Source organism: Palaemon carinicauda, unplaced genomic scaffold (assembly GCF_036898095.1).
Source record: "Palaemon carinicauda isolate YSFRI2023 unplaced genomic scaffold, ASM3689809v2 scaffold9, whole genome shotgun sequence".
In the NCBI taxonomy this organism is placed as follows: domain Eukaryota; kingdom Metazoa; phylum Arthropoda; class Malacostraca; order Decapoda; family Palaemonidae; genus Palaemon; species Palaemon carinicauda.
The window spans coordinates 77202-96742 of record NW_027172203.1 but is presented as its reverse complement, the minus strand read 5'-3'; the positions used below and the strand labels follow the sequence as shown (position 1 = coordinate 96742).

Here is a 19541-nt window from a genome sequence, read left to right as displayed (position 1 = left end):
AGGCAGTACTGCCGCACACGCTCATACTTACTACATATATCTGAACTTCTTAACGCAGTCATTCCCCAGATCTACTATGATAACGTATCCGTCCCGCGTCGTTGCCAGGCCGGAGGGACGTCTGAGCTTGGCTTCCCGAGAATCTATGGTGAATATGAGTGTCCCCAGCGTGTAGTCGAATACTTGAATGCAAGAATTGTTACGCTCTTGTCTCGTAGCGAGGAGGAGTCCCTTGGGATCGAGGAATATCCCACCGTAAGTACCTTTCGGCCCTTTCCCTGAAAAGGAGCGAGAGGGTTACATATCTGGCAAATGAAATACGCGTTCGATACGTGTGGGGACCATAAAAAAATTACGTGCTTTACGGCGTACCAATGAGCACCGATAACCATAAAAAAAATTACGTGTTCTATTACATTCTAAAGAGTACCGGATATATTATAATCATTATATGAAATACTCATTCACACAAAATAAGTTAAAAAGGTTTACAGATTATGTTTGAGCACCAGATATATTAAATTATTGTTATTACTAAGCTACAAACCTACTTGGAAAAGCAGGATGCTAAAACCCCAAGGGCTCCGTCAGGAAAAAACAGCCAAGCGAAGAAAGGAAATGAAGGAAATACATAAACTACAAGAGAAGTAATAAACAATGAAAACACTTCAGGAGCTGTAACAACATTAAAATAGATCTTTCATATATAATCTGTAAAGAGAGACATGTCAGCCTGTTCAACATGAAAACATTTGATGCAAGTTTACAAATAGAATTAGTTAACCCTTTTACCCCCAGGCTTTTTAGAAATTTCCAACCCTTAACCCCCAAGGGGTTACTTTTTTCCCAGCACATTTTGGTGTATATTTCTTTTAAATTGCTCTAACAGCCTTAATTTTTGTCATAGAGAGGTCAGGTTGGTCTCATTCTCTTGGAAAATGTCTGAATTTTCTCAAAAAATTATCAAAAATATGAAAAAAATAATTTTTATAGCATTTTTTTGCAAGGACGTACCGGTACATCCATGGGGGTAAAGGGATGGCTTTTGTGAAACGTACCAGTACGTCCTTTGGGGGTAAAAGGGTTAAATGTTTGGAGACATCAATTAGTAAAACATTTAAAGAGAATAGAATATACAAGAAAAAACAGGTATCATAAAATATTTGCTAGAATAAAAAATTAATGTCCAGAATAGCAAATAAGGAATTTTGACATACGAAAAAAGGGATTTTGACGAAGGAAAAATCTATTTCTGGGGAGAGACCTGTGACGGCCGGTGAAAAGTTCCTCTTTTCTAATATAAATCTTCCAAATATACTAGAGAAAGATAAAAGCATGGAATGCAGAGGTTACAACCCTCGCGCGAGCACCTTGTTGGTGTCGTATATCTAACAAGGGCGTGTATAAACCACTATTCACAGGCTGTCTTCCGCCATGTTGTCCTGATGGAAGTTCCTTCTGGCAACTTTCTACGGTATAATATTTCTGCGTTTGATATTACAAGAGAATTACCGTCAGGTATCAGGGGGTTCCAACCCCCGGAAACGACTATCCAAAGATATCGTGTATAATCAGGGACGTATCCGAAGATAACCATAGATATCTGCACCCCAAACAGACCTTACCCAGTCTAATCCACTAAGGGGAAGGATAAATAAGGAGCCATTACACATCTTATCACCTTCGAGTGTCCCTATACGTTCCTGCTTCTCTTTCCTTCGAACGCAGCTGTTGGCTACAGAGCGGTTGATTTTTGGGGGGCGCTACAGTATATATACAGTACAGTCTACGTAAATACCAAGTAATAAATCAACTTTATGTGAAAATCAATATCTAAGATGATTATGCAACATATGGAAATAAAAAAATCAATAGAGAATCTGCCATAATCTATAGCAGTCATTTGTTACGTTGTAGTGGTTTGCGGACTGTGGCCAGAGGTAGCACCCTGACTAGTGTCCGAATACCAACCACACTCCAACGTTCACTACACAAAAAGGTAAAAGAGTGGAATACCCAAAAAAATCTAGGTAACAGGTTAAGAGAACAGTATAAATCAAGGGGTGGTTCCCAGTGCTCCGTTCTCTTGACCTGTTATTTAGACTTTTAGGTATTCCACCGTTTTACCTTCTGTGTAGTGAACGTTGGAATGTGGTCGGTATTCAGACACTAGGCAGTTCGGGTGCTACCTCTGGCCACAGTCCTCAAACTACTACATAATTTTTGGTACCCAGACCCGGGATCGAACCGGGGACCTTTAGAACGTTGACATCTGATTACAACAATACTAATTTGGCATCATGATTTTCTTCTTCTACCTATATTCTTCAAATACTTACCGGGGAAAAACAAACGTCACGGTAATAAATTCTAGCCAATATTAACTGTAACTTCAATATTAGTTTCTTAGCTTATTTTTTCATTAAAGAATATGTACACCTGCTTTATAAGAAGTCTCTCTACACAAATATTGCTTTCATCCACAAAAAATTATTCATACAAATATATATGCCATATTGAGCTCTCATATGTTAGTCTGGCTGTTGGAAACATCAAAAAACTTAAAAATTATTTGTAATGATCTTAGCTATATAAACTCCGAGTCCTTTAATAGGGAGATTGTGTAAGCACGAGATGGAGACGGTCGTTAGAATTGCTTACCGAGCATTTAAACAACCGGCCGGATTAGCTCAATCTTGACCTCCCGGCCCAAAACTGAGAGGGGGGGTTGAGAAGGATAGTTAGCTTAAAAGATCCACGTTTGCATTACTACAAAAAAATACAAATTACTTTAAAAATGGCAAATTTGGAAATACACTCCTGTAATTTGTATCTTTCCAAACGAACAAACCTATCTCTATTTAATAGGGATTATCTTTCGGCGAAGCTAGAAGACTAGCCATTAGACTAAAAAGTGAGGTGGCAACTACCCAACCAGCTAGTGGGAGGGTGTATGGGGTATCCGGGTACCACCTACTCGCTCACACGCCTGTGATACCTCACGACTTTTTCATTTGCCTCTGGAGAATGAACGCATCCACTCTCTTCCCCCGCTAAGACTTGGCCAAACTGACCATTGCTTTCCATCATTCTTCCTATCTTTCAGGTGTGTTTGTTCCTTGAAACACCTCATGCACGTACATTGGTTTGTTTCTAAGCGACATACAAACCACAGTCTTTTAATAGGCAGTCATCCTAAAACTGTAGTGGCAGGTTCTTCCCCTTCCCTGGAGACGTCAATCAACCTTGTCATGTACGGAGGCAAACCGCCCATTCCAGAAACCTTCTGTCTCTCATACAGATGAGATTAGTGAAAGGACCCAGCCTATGCATGGTGACAAGCACTAGGTCAATTGAAGAAACCCTTCGCCCAAGGGGAAATTTACCTGTATTACGATCAATGGGTTGGTGTACGTTCCATATTCCTCCAAGACCTTTGGAAAGATGTTGAGATAGTTCTTTAGGGTTAAATAACGGAGCTATGAACCATAACTTACTAGTATCAAGTCGGATCCAGCACGTAATGTTTCGGCAACTTTGTTCCGAGTCACGTCCTTCTACCATTAATTCCAGACTTGCATCTATACGTTACCATAAAGGTTTAAAGGTCGTTCATGAATGGCAGAGGCAAGGGACAGTGACAATGCCCTAGCAATCAGGACAATGCCTTAGAGACTGACCATGTATTATATGATCACCACCTAAGCCTCCTCTCCACCCAAGCTAGGACCAGGGAGGGCCAGGCAGTGGCTGCTGATGACTCAGCAGATAGACCTATAGGCAACTCCCAAACTTAGCTCACAAGGATGGTAAGGTTGCAGACACAAATAGCACTAACGAGTCTGAGCGGGACTCGAACCCCAGTCTGGCAAACACCAGATAGACATGTTATCAATCAGGCCACAGCAACGAGATGTTTCCCATCACACGGTGGCCTAAGCTGTTTACACAACTACTTGAACAGCCACAAAAGGAGAACAAAGGTGTCAAGGGATTCGTGGGTATCCTCCAGTAAATGAAAGGCTGTGAAAGTGATTCTAAACACCAGCCTTTAACACCTGGCCCACTGATAGATTTCTTTTGAAGGCTAAGGTGGGGCCTATACAACTGACTTTACGAGCTCTCCTGATCGTCTCATGAAGCCATAAAGAGCTTATTTCTAGACCTCGACCTCTGACCTTAACATGTATTAATTGGCGTGGATTTTCATACCCTCAAACATGAACCAAGTTTGAAGTCTCTGTGACAACGATGTTCAAACTTATGGCTGATTACGTGAATTGGACATTTTGCTTGACCATGACCTTGACTTTGACCTTCCCAAAATTTAATCAATTCCAGCTTTATACATAACAGCTAATCCCTGCAAAGTTTCATTACTCTACGATTAAAATTGTTGCCAGGAAGCTGTTCACAAATAAAAGCACACACAAATTACAAACACAAAAACAGGGGTAAAAAAATAACCTTCTTCCAACCTCGTTGGCGGAGGTAACTGATTTATGGAAGTATACTCTCACCGGTGTTTTGTTGCAAGACAAGATCTTTGTGCATTTTTTCAAAAGTATTGTATATCAGTTACATCGTTTCATGAATAAAGCAATTTTCCTTTTTTATCCCTTTTACCCCCAAAGGACGTACTGGTACGTTTCACAAAACCCATCCCTTTACCCCCATGGACGTACCGGTACGTCCTTGTAAAAACAAGCTATAAAAATTTTTTTTCCATATTTTTGATAATTATTTGAAAAAATTCGGGCATTTTCCAAGAGAACGAGACCAACCTGACCTCTCTATGACAAAAATCAAGCCTGTTAGAGCAATTTAAAAAAAAATATACTGCAAAATGTGCTGGGGAAAAAAATAACCCCTTGGGGGTTAAGGGTTGGAAATTTCCAAAGAGCCTGGGGGTAAAAGGGTTAAGCATTAATTAACATTATTGCCTCAATGAAAACCTTACATTGTAAAGGCTTTTCTAACTTGAAAGCAACAAACCCTGCAATATAAAGTACCATTTCGTTTGATTATTTTGACAATTGGCAACAGTTAGAAAACGGATTTTGAAGTAGGAAAAATCTATTTCTGAGCTCAACCTGTGTCGCTGCGTGAAATCCTCCATAAAGCCCCATTTCTAAGGTATAAATACTGCTAAATATACCAGAGAAAAAAGTTACATGGAATGCCAGGAATATACCCATCTCGCTCACCCTTATAGGGTGTCGGTATAAAAACTGGGGCGCGTGAAACCACTACCAGAGGTCCCTTACCCATTAGACTTCTCCCTCCTCAACAACCCCCGTTACTACGAAGTGTCGTTCTCTACAGCTACTGCCACCCCCCCCCCCCCCCACACTACCACTACCCATTTTTCTCCCATCACTCCTTCTAAGCTCGCCCAGAAATAGATTTTTCCTTCGTCAAAACCTCTTTTTTGGGCGAGATAGCCATGTCGTCCTCATTGAAGTTCCTTCCGGCAGCTTCCTGCTGTATAATATTTCTGCGAGTGATATTAAAAGACAATTACCGTCAGGTATCACGGAGTTCTAACCCCCGGAACGACTATCCGAAGATATCGCGTATAATCAGGGACGTATCCGTAGATAACCATAGATATCTGCACCAGATATCTTAACCCAGCCTAGGAATCTAAGGAGGAGAGCTGTTACATATCCCCTCCCTTCAAAGTACTGTTCGTCTCTGATTCTCTTCCTTTGTCCTCTGGATGTACTTCGTGAATACAGACGAGGGTTAGGATTCGCAAATGTATACAACCCATTTTCATAATGACCGTACATTCAGACAATGTATTCTCCTTACGATATGTTCTTTCCTCGACTGACTACCAGTCTCTGGTAGTGACCTAGCCTAACACCTACTGTATCTTCTTAGCCTGTGGGTTTGGTACTAAGGACTTCCTCCTCCCTAAGGGTAAGTCTCGTATCAAAGGACAAGAGTTTGTATTCAACGGCGTTGTCGAACTTCGCCGAGAGCGTTGGCTTGTTAAAGAACTCAGGTTTTTATAGTTATGAAATAGAGTATACAAATTACTTTTAAGAATTTGTGATATTTCCATAAATGCATAGGTCGCCAACTCACAAACATTCGGAGATAAAAACACAAATCCAACCAAAAATAACAAAGATAGGATAAAAGAAATACTGTTATAAAACATTACTATATCATTTGATGCCCCCTGTGGGCGCGGGGGCATAAAAAACAATTAGAATAGCGCCAACATTATCCCTGCGTGTCGTAAGAGGCGACTAAAAGGGACGGGACGAGGGGGCTGGGAACCCCCTCTCCTGTATAAAAAATCCTGAGACGTTATCAAGGAGATGGAGCTGGGGGGAGAGTGACTGCTCCTCGCACTCTAGTTTTGGGGTGTTTGAATGTGCATGGATGTACTGTAGTACGATAGAGAGTAAAAAATGTGAGATTGGAAGTATGTTTAGAAGTAGAAGGATGGATGTATTGGCCTTGTGTGAGACAAAGATGAAAGGAAAGGGTGAAGTGATGTTTGGTGAAATGTCTGGTTGAGTGTCTGGGATTGAAAGGGGAAGAGCGAGAGAGGGTGTGGCGTTATTGCTGAGTGAATGGATGACAGGTAAAGTAGTGGAATGGAAGGAGATATCATCTAGGTTAATGTGGGTAAGGGTTAGGTTGGGTAGGGAATGTTGGGCGTTTGTCAGTGCGTATGGGCCACAGAGCAAAATGTCATTCGTAATAACCTGATATCTATTTCAAAAGAAACCCGAGTATTTGTTGAATTTTGTAGCTGGAGATCATAGGCATAAGTTAGGTTAGGCCTTAGGCCTACCCTAGGGAAAAATTATAAAATAATTCTAATTACTAACAACTTCTTGGTACCTATTAAGTTTTCAAGTTGAGGGATCATCTGTACCCTCTAAAATTCTATGTTTTGCAACAGAATTATTATTATTATTATCCAAGCTACAACCCTTGTTGGAAAAGCAAGATGCTATAAGCCAAAGGGCTCCAATAGGGAAAAATAGCACAGTGAGGAAAGGAGATAAGGAAATAAATAAATGATGAGAACAAATCAACAATAAATCATTCTGAAAACAGTGACAACGTCAAAACAGATATGTCATATATAAACTATAAAAAGACTTATGTCAGCCTGGTCAACATAAAAACATTTGCGGCAACTTTGAACTTTTGAAGTTCTACCGATTCAATTGCCCGATTAGGAAGATCATTCCACAACTTGGTCACAGCTGGAATAAAACTTTTAGAGTACTGCGTAGTATTGAGCCTCAAGATGGAGAAGGCCTGGCTATTAGAATTAACTGCCTGCCTAGTATTACGAACAGGATGGAATTGTCCAGGAAGATCTGAATGTAAAGGATGGTCAGAGTTATGAAAAATCCTATGCAACTTGTACATACATACATACATACATATACCAAGGCACTTCCCCCAATTTTGGGGGGTAGCCAACATCAACAAATGAAACAAAAACAAAAAAGGGGACCTCTACTCTCTACGTTCCTCCCAGCCTAACAAGGGACTCAACCGAGTTCAGCTGGTACTGCTAGGGTGCCACAGCCCACCTTCCCACATTATCCACCACAGATGAAGCTTCATTATGCTGAATCCCCTACTGCTGCCGCCTCCGCAACATGCATAATGAACTAATTGAACAACGGTGCCAGAGATTAATATCTAGATCAGGAATAAGAAATGTAATAGACCGTAAGTTTCTGTCCATAAAATTAAGATGAGAATCAGCAGCTGAAGACCAGGAATCTTTTACGCTGCTTGAAGCAGTTAATATGGGAACAGACTCCAATGGCAAGCAGCTGCCACAAATGGTATCCATCGAGTCATTATGAGTAAACAACCGTTCGTAAGCCACAGCGATCTGCCTCGTTGTTGGTTTATCCCATGCTTCTTACTAGGATGGCTTCGAGTCTTCAGGAGTACCAATGACTGAGGGTCATGATCCCTACAAGAGGCAATGAGGAAGTGTAGATCTATTATTATTATTACTACTTGCTAAGCTACAACCCTAGTTGGAAAAGCAGGATGCTACAAGCTCAGGGGCCCCAAACAGGGAAAATAGCCCAGTGAGGAAAGGAAACAAGGAAAAATAAAATAATTAAGAACAGTTAAATTAAAATAAATATTTCCTATGTAAACTATAACAACTTTAACACAACAAGAGGAGGAGAAATTAGATAGAATAGTGTGCCTGAGTGTACTATCAAGCATGAGAACTCTAACCCAAGACAGTGGAAGACCATGGTACAGAGGCTATGGCACTACCCAAGACTAGAGAACAACGGTTTGATTTTGGAGTGTCCTTCTCCAAGTGGAGCTGCTTACCATAGCTAAGGAGTCTCTTCTACCCTTACCAAGAGGAAAGTAGCCACTGAACAATTACAGTGCAGTAGTTAACCCCTTGGGTGAAGAAGAATTGTTTGGAAATCTCAGTGTTGTCAAGTGTATGAGAATAGAGGAGAATCTGTAAAGAATAGGCCACACTATTCGGTGTATGCGTAGGCAAAGGGAAAGAACCGTAACCTGTCGCAGCATTCACCCTTCCTCGCCAACTATGAATCTCTTCCTTATTCACTTCGATTCTGCATCACTAACAACCAACCGCATTCACTTCCCGCTAAAAGAAATAGAAGATGAAAAGTTCGATTAGGAGCTGGCAGTACATCAGTACTCGCCTTCGACGGACACAAAAGTGAGTTAATCCTGGTAGGGAGTTGGCGCGGTTGTGATACGATTGTAGAAGGGGAACCAGGGTAACCTCTAGTGCGGCTACCCTTCTAATTCTGCCACGTATCCCCCTCGAAGCGTAAAGGGTATTTGGGGTGCAGATTGCCATGTGGCGTGTCAAGAATACGTCCCCTGATTATATACGATACCCTTGAGAGTAATCTTAAGGGTACTCGCGCCAGAAGTTAGAATTCTGTGAAACCTTTGGTTTGATTCTCTGGGAATATTACTGTAGTCATATATACCCTTGGGAAGCTACTAAAGGAACCTTCCTGCTGCTGAGGAGGGTGGGGCTTCTTGCCCGCTACCTCTTCAGGTTGTTTAAGCTCTCTTTAAGCGATTCCAACAACTGTCTCCCGTTCTTGCTGAAACAATGGTTTATATTTCACGTAGCAACAAACCTATAGTACAATCATGTTTGTAAATAAAAAAATATTCAAATATCTGCCATTACTAATCAAACATCACTCATGATCAAATTAGCTATTTAAATAGAACTCTGACTTTTATCTTAACTTCAGAAACTTTAAAGTAAAACAAATTTGCACAAGGGTCAGTAAAAAGCGTTGGCAATAACCAAGGTCAGTTCCGATCATTTGTTACCCCCAAGGTCTTACCTTTAGTTTCGAATATCGTACGTAAGTATTGGCCTTCCGGAGAAAATACTTGTATTCTCGAATCGGCGACTATCACCTCATTTTCCGGACCCGTACAGATGGCCGCCACCGACCCGAGCTGCCCAGGTTTGTTCCCCTTCACACCCCACTTTCTGACTAATTTGCCACCGGGTAGAAACATGAAAATGGAATTTGTCGCATTGTCTACAACTAATATCTCGCCGTCGTTATTCACAGCGACAGTCGTGGGCTCCACCAACTGGTCGTGCGTGAACTGAGAGAGCAGCTGCCCCGACGAAGTCACTTCCGTCACTGTTTTCTTTCGCCAATTCACAAACACAAGAGAGCTACTGGGCGTCCGCGTGAGCCCCGTCACGCTCCTCCCCTCGAGCGCGTCGCCCACCACGTGCTGCACTTCTTTCAACTGGGGGCTCAGGACTTTGATCCGCGAGTTGCCCGTGTCGGCCACGTACATGTACTCGTTATCGTCTATGCAGATGCCCACCGGCTGCATGAACTGGTCCTTGCCGGACCCCCGACTGCCGTACACTATGTCGGGGTTGTGTTCGTCTATCACTTCCACCTGGAGGGGGCTCTCCTTGATCGACCGGCCGAAGATCGTGACCGAGACGCTGTGGTTCCCTCCCTGCTCGGGAGTGAAGAACACGGAATAGGTGCCGTTGTCGTTATCCTCCACCTGACTCTCCACCACCTCCCCGTTCTCGGTCTTCACCACCGCCTGCACCGGATCGCCCCCGGTGCTCTGGCTCTCGCCGTCGTAGTCGACCGTGTGGACGACCACCTCGCTCCGCAAGTGTGTCATGGCTTTCCTGGCCTTCATGAAGCACAGGCTCGGGAACGTCTTGCTGGTGAAGACTCGGCCGTAGTCCTCGATGGTGTTCTGGATCTGATCGAAGGCTTCGTTGTGGTGGCTCTCGAACCGGAGGAAAGAGTTCTCCCGAGGTTCGACCAGAGTAGAGAGCGAGTCGATTTTGGTGTTGAGGTGGGCGATCTTTTTGGTGATGTTCCGAACCTCCACTTGGTATTGCAGTCCCTCGCATTCCTGCTGCACTTTCCTTCTCTCGGATTCGATGATGTCCAGCTGGTCCTGAAAATGTCGACAAATTCAAATGATCCATTCCAAAATTATTTATACAAAACAGCTGCTTAAATCTATCAACAATTCCTTTGAAGTATTTTCATTAAGTAACTATTGTAATTGAAATGCTTAAAAGTGGCTTCGGAGGATTTTTACAAGTGTGGACTGATTCTCGCAAGCATGAATAATTGCCTTTCTGGATTAGCAAAGTTCAACTTTTACATATTTCTAAGTAAACATCCTGAACTTACTTGTACTACTTAAATTTTTTGAATTAACAGACAAAAATAAGTATATAAAAGCATTCTTTTTCTTTTAACAGAAATCTGAAATAAAAATTATTTAATTCCTCGAAATAAAAAATTTAATTCAACGATATGAAAAGAGATTTAATTCCACGTTTCACAAAAAACATAAAACTCTTCGACAGACATAAGAATGGTTTTTATCCCATTTTCAGAAATGTGACTTAAATTTTAATAGCACCCTTAAAACTACAATCAGATCTAAAAAACATACATTTCAAGGTTTTAAAGTTCACTCATGAATGGAAGAGTCTAGGGACAGTGACAATGCCTTATACATCTGATCAGCACTCAAGCCCCTCTCCACCCAAGCTAAGACCAGGGAGGGCCAGGCAATGGCTGCTGATGAATCAGATGGTAGACCTAAAGGCTCTCCCAAAACCCATAGCTCACAAGGACGGTGAGGTTGCAGACACTACAAGGAACTATAAGCGGCTCTTGAACTCCAGTCCAGCAGAATGCCAGGCAGGAAATATATACCGTCTTATAAAAGGACTTAACCCTTTTACCCCCAGGCTATTTGGAACTTTCCATCCCTTAACACTTAGACTTTTTTTTTTTTCAAGCACATTTAGCAATATATTCTTTTTAAATTGCTCTAACAGCCTTAATTTTCATCATAGAGATGTCAGGTTGGTCTCATTCTTTTGGAAAATATGATATTTTGATTATAAAATAAATTTTTGAATATACTTACCCGGTGAATATATAATAGCTGACGTCTCCGGCGGCTCGACAGAAAAACACAAAAACTCGCGAGCGATCGCCATGAAGGTTGCGGGTGTGCCCACCAGCGCCAACTATCGGCCAGATACCGCATATACATGTAAACAGCTCCAGTTCTTCTCATCCCGCTGGGTCTCTATCGGGGAGGAAGGGGGGGCCTTTAATTTATATATTCACCGGGTAAGTATATTCAAAAATTTATCTTATAATCAAAATATCATTTTTAAATATTAAACTTAGCCGGTGAATATATAATAGCTGATTCACACCCATGGTGGTGGGTAGAGACCAGTATTAATACATTTTACGGCGTATATGCTTAGAGTTTTTGACAGTTATATCATAACAAAACCCAAATATATATAGGTACCTGGTAAGGAAGTTGACTTTGACGATTACTCTGCCATGTTAGTCTGTCTTCCTCACGAAGCCCAGCCATCCTCTTAGGATGCTGAAAGACTCCCAGGAGCTGAAGTATCAAGGGCGGCAACCCATACAACAGGACCTCATCAAACCCCTAATCTGGGCGCTCTCAAGAAATGACATTTGACCACCCGCCAAATCAACCAGGATGCGAAAGGCTTCTTGGCCTTCCGTACAACCCAAAAACAAGATTAAAAACATTTCAAGAGACAGATTAAAAGGATATTGGAATTAAGGGAATGTAGTGGTAGAACCCTCATCCACTACTGCACTCGCTGCAACGAATGGACCCAGTGTGTAGCAGTCCTCATAAAGAGTCTGGACATCTTTTAAGTAAAATGACGCGAATACCGACTTGCTTCTCCAAAAGGTCGCGTCCATAATACTTCGCAGAGATCTATTTTGCTTAAAGGCCACGGAAGTTGCTATAGCTCTTACTTCGTGTGTCTTAACTTTAAGCAAGCAACGGTCTTTTTCATTCAAGTGAGAATGAGCCTCTCGGATTAAAAATCTGATAAAATATGACAAAGCATTCTTTGACATAGGTAATGATGGCTTCTTAACTGAGCACCATAAGGCCTCAGATCCACCTCGTAAGGACTTAGTACGAGCTAAGTAGAACTTAAGAGCTCTAACTGGACACAGTACTCTTTCAAGTTCGTTGCCTACGATCTCTGACAGGCAAGGTATATCAAATGACTTAGGCCAAGGACGAGAAGGCAGTTCATTTTTGGCCAGGAAACCAAGTTGAAGTGAACATGTGGCTTTATCTGTGGAAAAGCCGATGTTCTTACTGAAGGCATGAATTTCACTGACCCTTTTAGCCGAAGCCAAGCACACTAGGAAAAGCGTCTTGAGGGTGAGATCCTTCAGGGAGGCTGAATGTAATGGCTCAAACCTGTCTGACATCAGGAACCTTAGGACCACGTCTAAGTTCCATCCAGGAGTTGCCATACGACGTTCCTTAGAGGTCTCGAAAGACTTAAGGAGATCTTGGAGATCTTTATTATTGGAAAGATCTAAGCCTCTATGTCGAAAGACCGAAGCCAACATGCTCCTGTAGCCCTTAATAGTGGGTGCCGAGAGGGAGCGAACATTTCTCAGATGTAATAGAAAATCTGCGATTTGGGCTACAGAGGTACTGGAAGAGGACACAGATGCTGACTTGCACCAGTCTCGAAAGACTTCCCACTTTGACTGGTATACTTTGATGGTAGAAGCTCTCCTAGCTCTCGCAATCGCACTGGCTGCCTCCTTCGAAAAACCTCGAGCTCTTGAGAGTCTTTCGATAGTCTGAAGGCAGTCAGACGAAGCGCGGGGAGGCTTTGATGAACATCCTTTACGTGGGGCTGACGTAAGAGATCTACCCTTAGAAGAAGACTCCTTGGAATGTCTACCAGCCATTGAAGTACCTCGGTGAACCACTCTCTCGCGGGCCAGAGGGGAGCAACCAACGTCAACCTTGTCCCTTCGTGAGAGGCGAACTTCTGCAGTACCTTGTTGACTATCTTGAATGGTGGGAATGCATACAAGTCCAGGTGAGACCAGTCCAGTAGAAACGCGTCTATGTGGATCGCCTCTGGATCTGGGACTGGTGAGCAATAGATTGGGAGCCTTTTGGTCAACGAGGTGGCAAAGAGGTCTATGGTGGGTTGACCCCAAGTCGCCCAAAGACTCTTGCACACGTCCTTGTGGAGGGTCCATTCCGTGGGTATCACCTGACCTCTCCGACTGAGACAGTCTGTCAAGACGTTCAAGTCCCCCTGGATGAATCTTGTCAACAGGGAGATGCCTCGATTTTTTGACCATATGAGGAGGTCCCTTGCGATCACGTACAGCGAGTGGGAGTGAGTGCCTCCTTGCTTGGAGATGTACGCCAAAGCTGTGGTGTTGTCTGAATTGACCTCTACCACTTTGTTTCGAAGAATGCTCTCGAAATTCATCAAGGCCAAGTGGACTGCTAATAACTCCTTGCCATTGATGTGCATGCTCTTCTGAACTGAGGTCCACAGACCCGAGCATTCCCGACCGTCCAGGGTCGCACCCCAACCCAAATCCGACGCGTCTGAGAACAACACGTGGTTTGGGTTCTTGACTGCTAGGGATAGTCCCTCTCTCAGACTGATATTGCTGTCCCACCAGTTTAGGCATGCTTTTACTGGTTTGGAGACCGGGATTGATACAGTCTCTAAAGTCTTGCCCTTGTTCCAGTGAGAGGCTAAATGGAACTGGAGAGGCCGAAGGTGCAGTCTCCCTAGCGAGACAAACTGCCCCAGGGATGAGAGAGTCCCTACGAGACTCATCCAACTCCTTACTGAACAACGTTCTCTTTTCAGCATTAGTTGGACTTTGAGCAGGGCTTGTTCTATTTGGGTGGCAGACGGAAAAGCCCGAAAAACTAGACTGCGAATCTCCATCCCCAAATATAGAATCGTCTGGGATGGGATCAGTTGGGACTTTTCTAAGTTGACCAAAAGTCCCAACTCCTTGGCCAGACCCAACGTCCAATGTAGATCCTGCAGACAGCGATGACTGGACGATGCTCTGAGAAGCCAGTCGTCCAAGTACAGGGAGGCTCGAATTCCCGATAGATGAAGGAATTTTGCCACATTCCTCATGAGCCTCGTAAACACGAGAGGAGCAGGACTGAGGCCGAAGCACAGTGCTCAAAACTGGTACACCACATTCCTGTAAACAAACCTCAGAAACGGTTGGGAATCCGGGTGTATAGGAATGTGGAAGTACGCATCTCGCAGGTCGAGAGAGACCATCCAGTTTCCCTCTCTGACCGCTGCTAAGACGGACTTCGTGGTCTCCATCGTAAATTTTGTTTTCGTAACAAAAACGTTGAGCGCACTGACGTCAAGCACTGGCCTCCAACCTCCTGTATGCTTTGGGACTAGGAAGAGACGGTTGTAAAACCCCGGTGATTGAAGGTCCGAGACTTTCACCACCGCTCCCTTCTCTAGCAACAGAGACACTTCGTGATGTAGGGCTTGTCTCTTTGACTCCTCTCGATACCTGGGAGAGAGGTCTATGGGAGTTGTTACTAGAGGAGGTTTGCGTACAAACGGTATTTTGTACCCCTCTTTGAGCAACAGAACAGACTCTTGGTCTGCACCCCTCTTCTCCCAGGCCTGCCAGAAGCTGTTCAGTCTGGCCCCTACCGCTGTCTGAGGCCGTGGGCAGTCAGACTCTGCCACGGGAGGACTTGGCTCCTCTCTTCTTACCTCTCTTTCCCTCGGCACGAGAGCTTCCCTGCTGGGAGCTCTGCCACGAAAGGGCGGGATAAATCTAGACGCAGGAGTCTCGATTCTGGGTCTCACAACAAAGGATGAAGAAGGAGCTCCCTTGCGAGCAGAGGACGCCATCAGGTCATGTGTGTCCTTCTGCACAAGCGAAGCAGCTATATCCTTAACCAGCTGTTGTGGAAACAAGGCAGCCGATAAGGGAGCAAAGAGCAGTTCCGATCTCTGACAGGGAGTAACTCCTGCTGAAAGGAAAGAGCAAAGGGTTTCTCTCTTCTTCAAGACTCCCGACGTAAAGGTGGAGGCGAGCTCATTGGAGCCATCGCGGATGGCTTTGTCCATACAGGACATAATAAGTAAGGATACATCTTGGTCAGCAGACGAGATCTTCCTACTTAATGCTCCTAAAGACCAATCAAGAAAGTTAAAAACTTCAAAGGCCCTATATACGCCTTTAAGTAGATGGTCAAGGTCCGAGGAGGACCAACAAATCTTCGAGCGTCTCATGGCCAGGCGACGGGGAGAGTCTACGAGGCTTGAGAAGTCACCCTGGGCAGAGGCAGGGACTCCCAAGCCGAGAACTTCTCCCGTGTCATACCAGACGCTCGATCTAGAAGCAAGCTTAAAAGGTGGGAAGGCAAAGGCCGTCTTCCCCAAACTCCTGGTATCCAACCAGTCGCCTAGAAGACGTAAAGCCCTCTTAGAAGAGCGAGAAAGCACTAGCTTAGTAAAGGCCGGCTTGGTAGCAGCTAAGCCTAGAGCAAACTCAGACGGAGGCGAACGAGGAGCAACAGCAACAAAATGATCTGGGAAAAGCTCCTTGAAAATCATCATGATCTTCTTAAAATCCATCGAAGGTTGAACAGCCTTAGGTTCTTCTAGATCTGACAAAACGTCCAAAGGATTATCATTAGGATGAGGATCAGCAACGTCCTCATCTGAAGGAACCTCGTCCGACAACTGATGAGTCTCACGCAAGGGAGAGAACTGCCTTGGTGGCAATGCTTGACAAGCAGAGTCCACACGCACAGGAGCATCAGTAGCAGTCCAGGACGCTACGTCATGTAACTGCTTAACGGACTGACTAGCAACAACAACAGGAGCGGGAGGACGCTCGACGTCAACTCGAGACTGCCTTGACTGCCTAGATTGAGCAGTTAAAACAACTCTTGACTGCAGTGCTTGACGCTCAACGTCAAAACAAGTCAACTTAGCTGGTTGGCGAACGTCCTGAACGTCAACACGAGCATGCGGCAGCGGCTGAACGTCCACAAGCGGCTGAAAGTCAACACGGGACTGCATCGAGTGAGGCTCTAAGTCACGTGACTGACGTGACTTTGTAATGTCAACGTCAACAGGACGAGAAAAGGCTCGTTTGGGCGGCTGACGGCCAGGATCTCGATCAGCTAAACGGCGAGGATCATCGTGAACCTGCTCAGCAGTATACTCCTCCATAAGAGAGGCAAGCTTAGTCTGCATATCCTGCAGTACAACCCATTTAGGATCAACGGGAGTGGGTGCGGGTCGAGACGATGGTAACGTCTGTGACTGCAAAACCTTGCCTAAACTAAGACTCTCGGAGCCTGTGTTACGCTTCTGTTTAGGCGGCGAGCAGTCTTCCGATGACTGCACAGGGTCAGAGCTGTCCCAATGGCTACAACCAGGACGCTGGACCTGTCCTGAAGGGACTGACTTCCGCTTTAAGGGTCTCGAAACCTTGCTCCACGGTTTCTTACGCGAGAAGCCTTCGGAAGACGAGGAGAAAATCGCCTCGCTCGTCTTATGGTAGGGGCGGTCTTGACGAGACACGCCCGAAACCATAGAGGGAACGTCTGTTCGTTGGTTAAAGCCTCTCGTCCCCATAAGTCCTACGACATTACTTCTCCCTGGTGCATGGGAGCTTGCAAGAGGTCTCGGACTAGGCGAACGACAAGCACGAACAGACGAACCCTCGGTCGCAACACTGATAACACTTTGCGCACTAATCACTTTATCCCCACGATTTTCTAATGTGGCACTCTGACACTTTAACTCTTTAACATCCGCCATGAGTTGATTACGGTCCGTAGCCAAAGATTCAACTCTCTCGCCCAACGCTTGAATATATCCCGCATTGATGGTTCATGAGTGCTAGTAGAAGGTTCAGGCACAACTACTACTGGGGAAGGATTAGGTTCAGGGGCATGGGAGGAGGAAAATTCTAATGATCTAGAGGAACTTCTCCTCACCCTATCTCTCTCTAGCTTACGAGAATACTTATCAAACTCTAGCCAGTCGAATTCCGAAAGTACCACGCACTCATCACACCGATCTCCTAATTGACAGGTTTTACCCCGACAATTAGAACACACAGTAAGTGGGTCGAGAGAGGCCTTTGGAAGACGTTTGTTACAATCCCTAGCATTACATTTACGAAATTTAGGAATTGGAGAAGGGTCAGCCATTTTGAAAAGCCAAAGAAAGTCCAAAAACAATCCAAGTCATCAACAATAAAATCTATCCAAAAAAGAGTTCAAGAGTTTAAATTGAAGATAAAAACACCTGCACTGCGAAAGCTCAAAACCAAAAAGAAGTACTTCACCAAGACTGTTGAAAAACTCCAGGTCAACAGCGAGTAATGGAATCAACTTGTCGACAAGACCGACAGAGAAGAACTGGAGCTGTTTACATGTATATGCGGTATCTGGCCGATAGTTGGCGCTGGTGGGCACACCCGCAACCTTCATGGCAATCGCTCGCGAGTTTTTGTGTTTTTCTGTCGAGCTGCCGGAGACGTCAGCTATTATATATTCACCGGCTAAGTTTAATATTTAAAAGTCTGAAGTTTCTCATAATGTTATCAAAAATATGCAAAAAAATGTATAAAGCAGTTTTTTGCAAGGACGTACCGGTACGTCCATGGGGGTAAAGGGATGAGTTTTGTGAAACGTACCAGTGAGTCCTTTGGGGGTTAAAGGGTTAATATACAGGAATAAATAAAGTACTTTGGAAAATATGACACCAACACATACATTCAATATTTTGTTTTTTCATAAATTTTGATCACGTCATTATTTCAAAAATTACTTAATAAGTTACCGTTCTTTAAATGTCTGCCAATGTCAATAATTATTCTCTAATTTACCAAAATTTAATGATGAAATAAATTCCTCTCACCTGTGAAATAAGAAATTATTCAAATTTTCTATTCACTTACATAAGTGGCATCAAAGTTCGTCTTAAATTTGTTATTCATCTTCACAAGCTTCTTTACTGGGATACATGTAATAATAACTACAACAACAACAAAAAACAACAACAACAACAACAACCAATGCAGCCATTTCTAGTCCACTGCAAGACAAAGGCCTCAGACATGTCCTTATTCATTTTTGGAGTTTGTCCAGTTTTCATCACCGCGCTGGCCACACCGGACTGATGATGGTGGGAGAGTTTTGCCTGATCGCTCATGGCAAACCAACCCCGTATGGGTGGCCCTGACTAGTACAGCTCTGCTGATCATGACGATACACAAACCCTTTCACCGTGTCATCCCCACTCAGAATAACTACAACAAGCGGTGTTAGACACGGCAAACCCCGCCACTCGCATGTGAACCTTCGCAAAAACACTCTCATTACTCTAAATTTTTTTTTCATGGAGTTGCAGTATCTTAACCCTTTTACCACCAAAGGACGTACTGGTACGTTTCACAAAACTCATCCCTTTACCCCCATGGACGTACCGGTACGTCCTTGCAAAAAAACTGCTATTTACATTTTTTTTTGCATATTTTTGATAATTTTTTGAGAAACTTCAGGCATTTCCCAAGAGAATGAGACCAACCTGACCTCTCTATGACAAAAATTAAGGCTGTTAGAGCAATTTAAAAAATATATACTGCAAAATGTGCATGAAAAAAAATAACCCATGGCGGTTAAGGGTTGGAAATTTCCAAATAGCCTGGGGGTAAAAGGGTTAACTTGGTGAAATTAGGTGATGTTGAATTTGATCTTTCAAGGTCACAGGAGGTCAAAGGTCATGGTGTCATTTTGAAACTTGTATGGGGTTTTTATGTCAATAATTTTAACCAGGTGTGCAACTGAACTCCTTTGAGAATTATGACCCTCTGAAATTTGGTGACCTTGAAAATTTGACACCCTTGAACTTTGAACCTACCTATCTTCAAAACTATGTATATTCACTATTTTCATATGATGAATTATAAATTTGTAGCTAGAAAATGAGGATTTTGGTCTTTATTTCAAGTAAATTGGATAATATTTGACCGCGTAATGGTAAAAAATATCAATTCAGACCTTTCGGGTTAATGTGACCTTGACCTTGACCCCTATGAGGTCCAGATCTAAATAGGGTCTACTGTGTATCATAG

At 43.6% G+C, this 19541-nt stretch overlaps 1 protein-coding gene across 6 annotated transcripts in view; it reads right to left on the bottom strand.

Annotated features, from left to right (window-relative positions):
* Positions 1 to 19541, bottom strand: part of LOC137637640 (tripartite motif-containing protein 2-like) — a 78393-nt gene that overhangs the window by 23023 nt on the left and 35829 nt on the right. For all 6 annotated transcript variants that reach the window (XM_068369786.1, XM_068369787.1, XM_068369788.1 and 3 more), the window contains exons 8-9: positions 9369 to 10476; positions 32 to 278 (exon numbers count right to left, since the gene is read on the bottom strand). In XM_068369786.1, the coding sequence (XP_068225887.1) occupies positions 32 to 278; positions 9369 to 10476 (1355 nt within the window). The remainder of the gene's footprint in view (positions 1 to 31; positions 279 to 9368; positions 10477 to 19541) is intronic.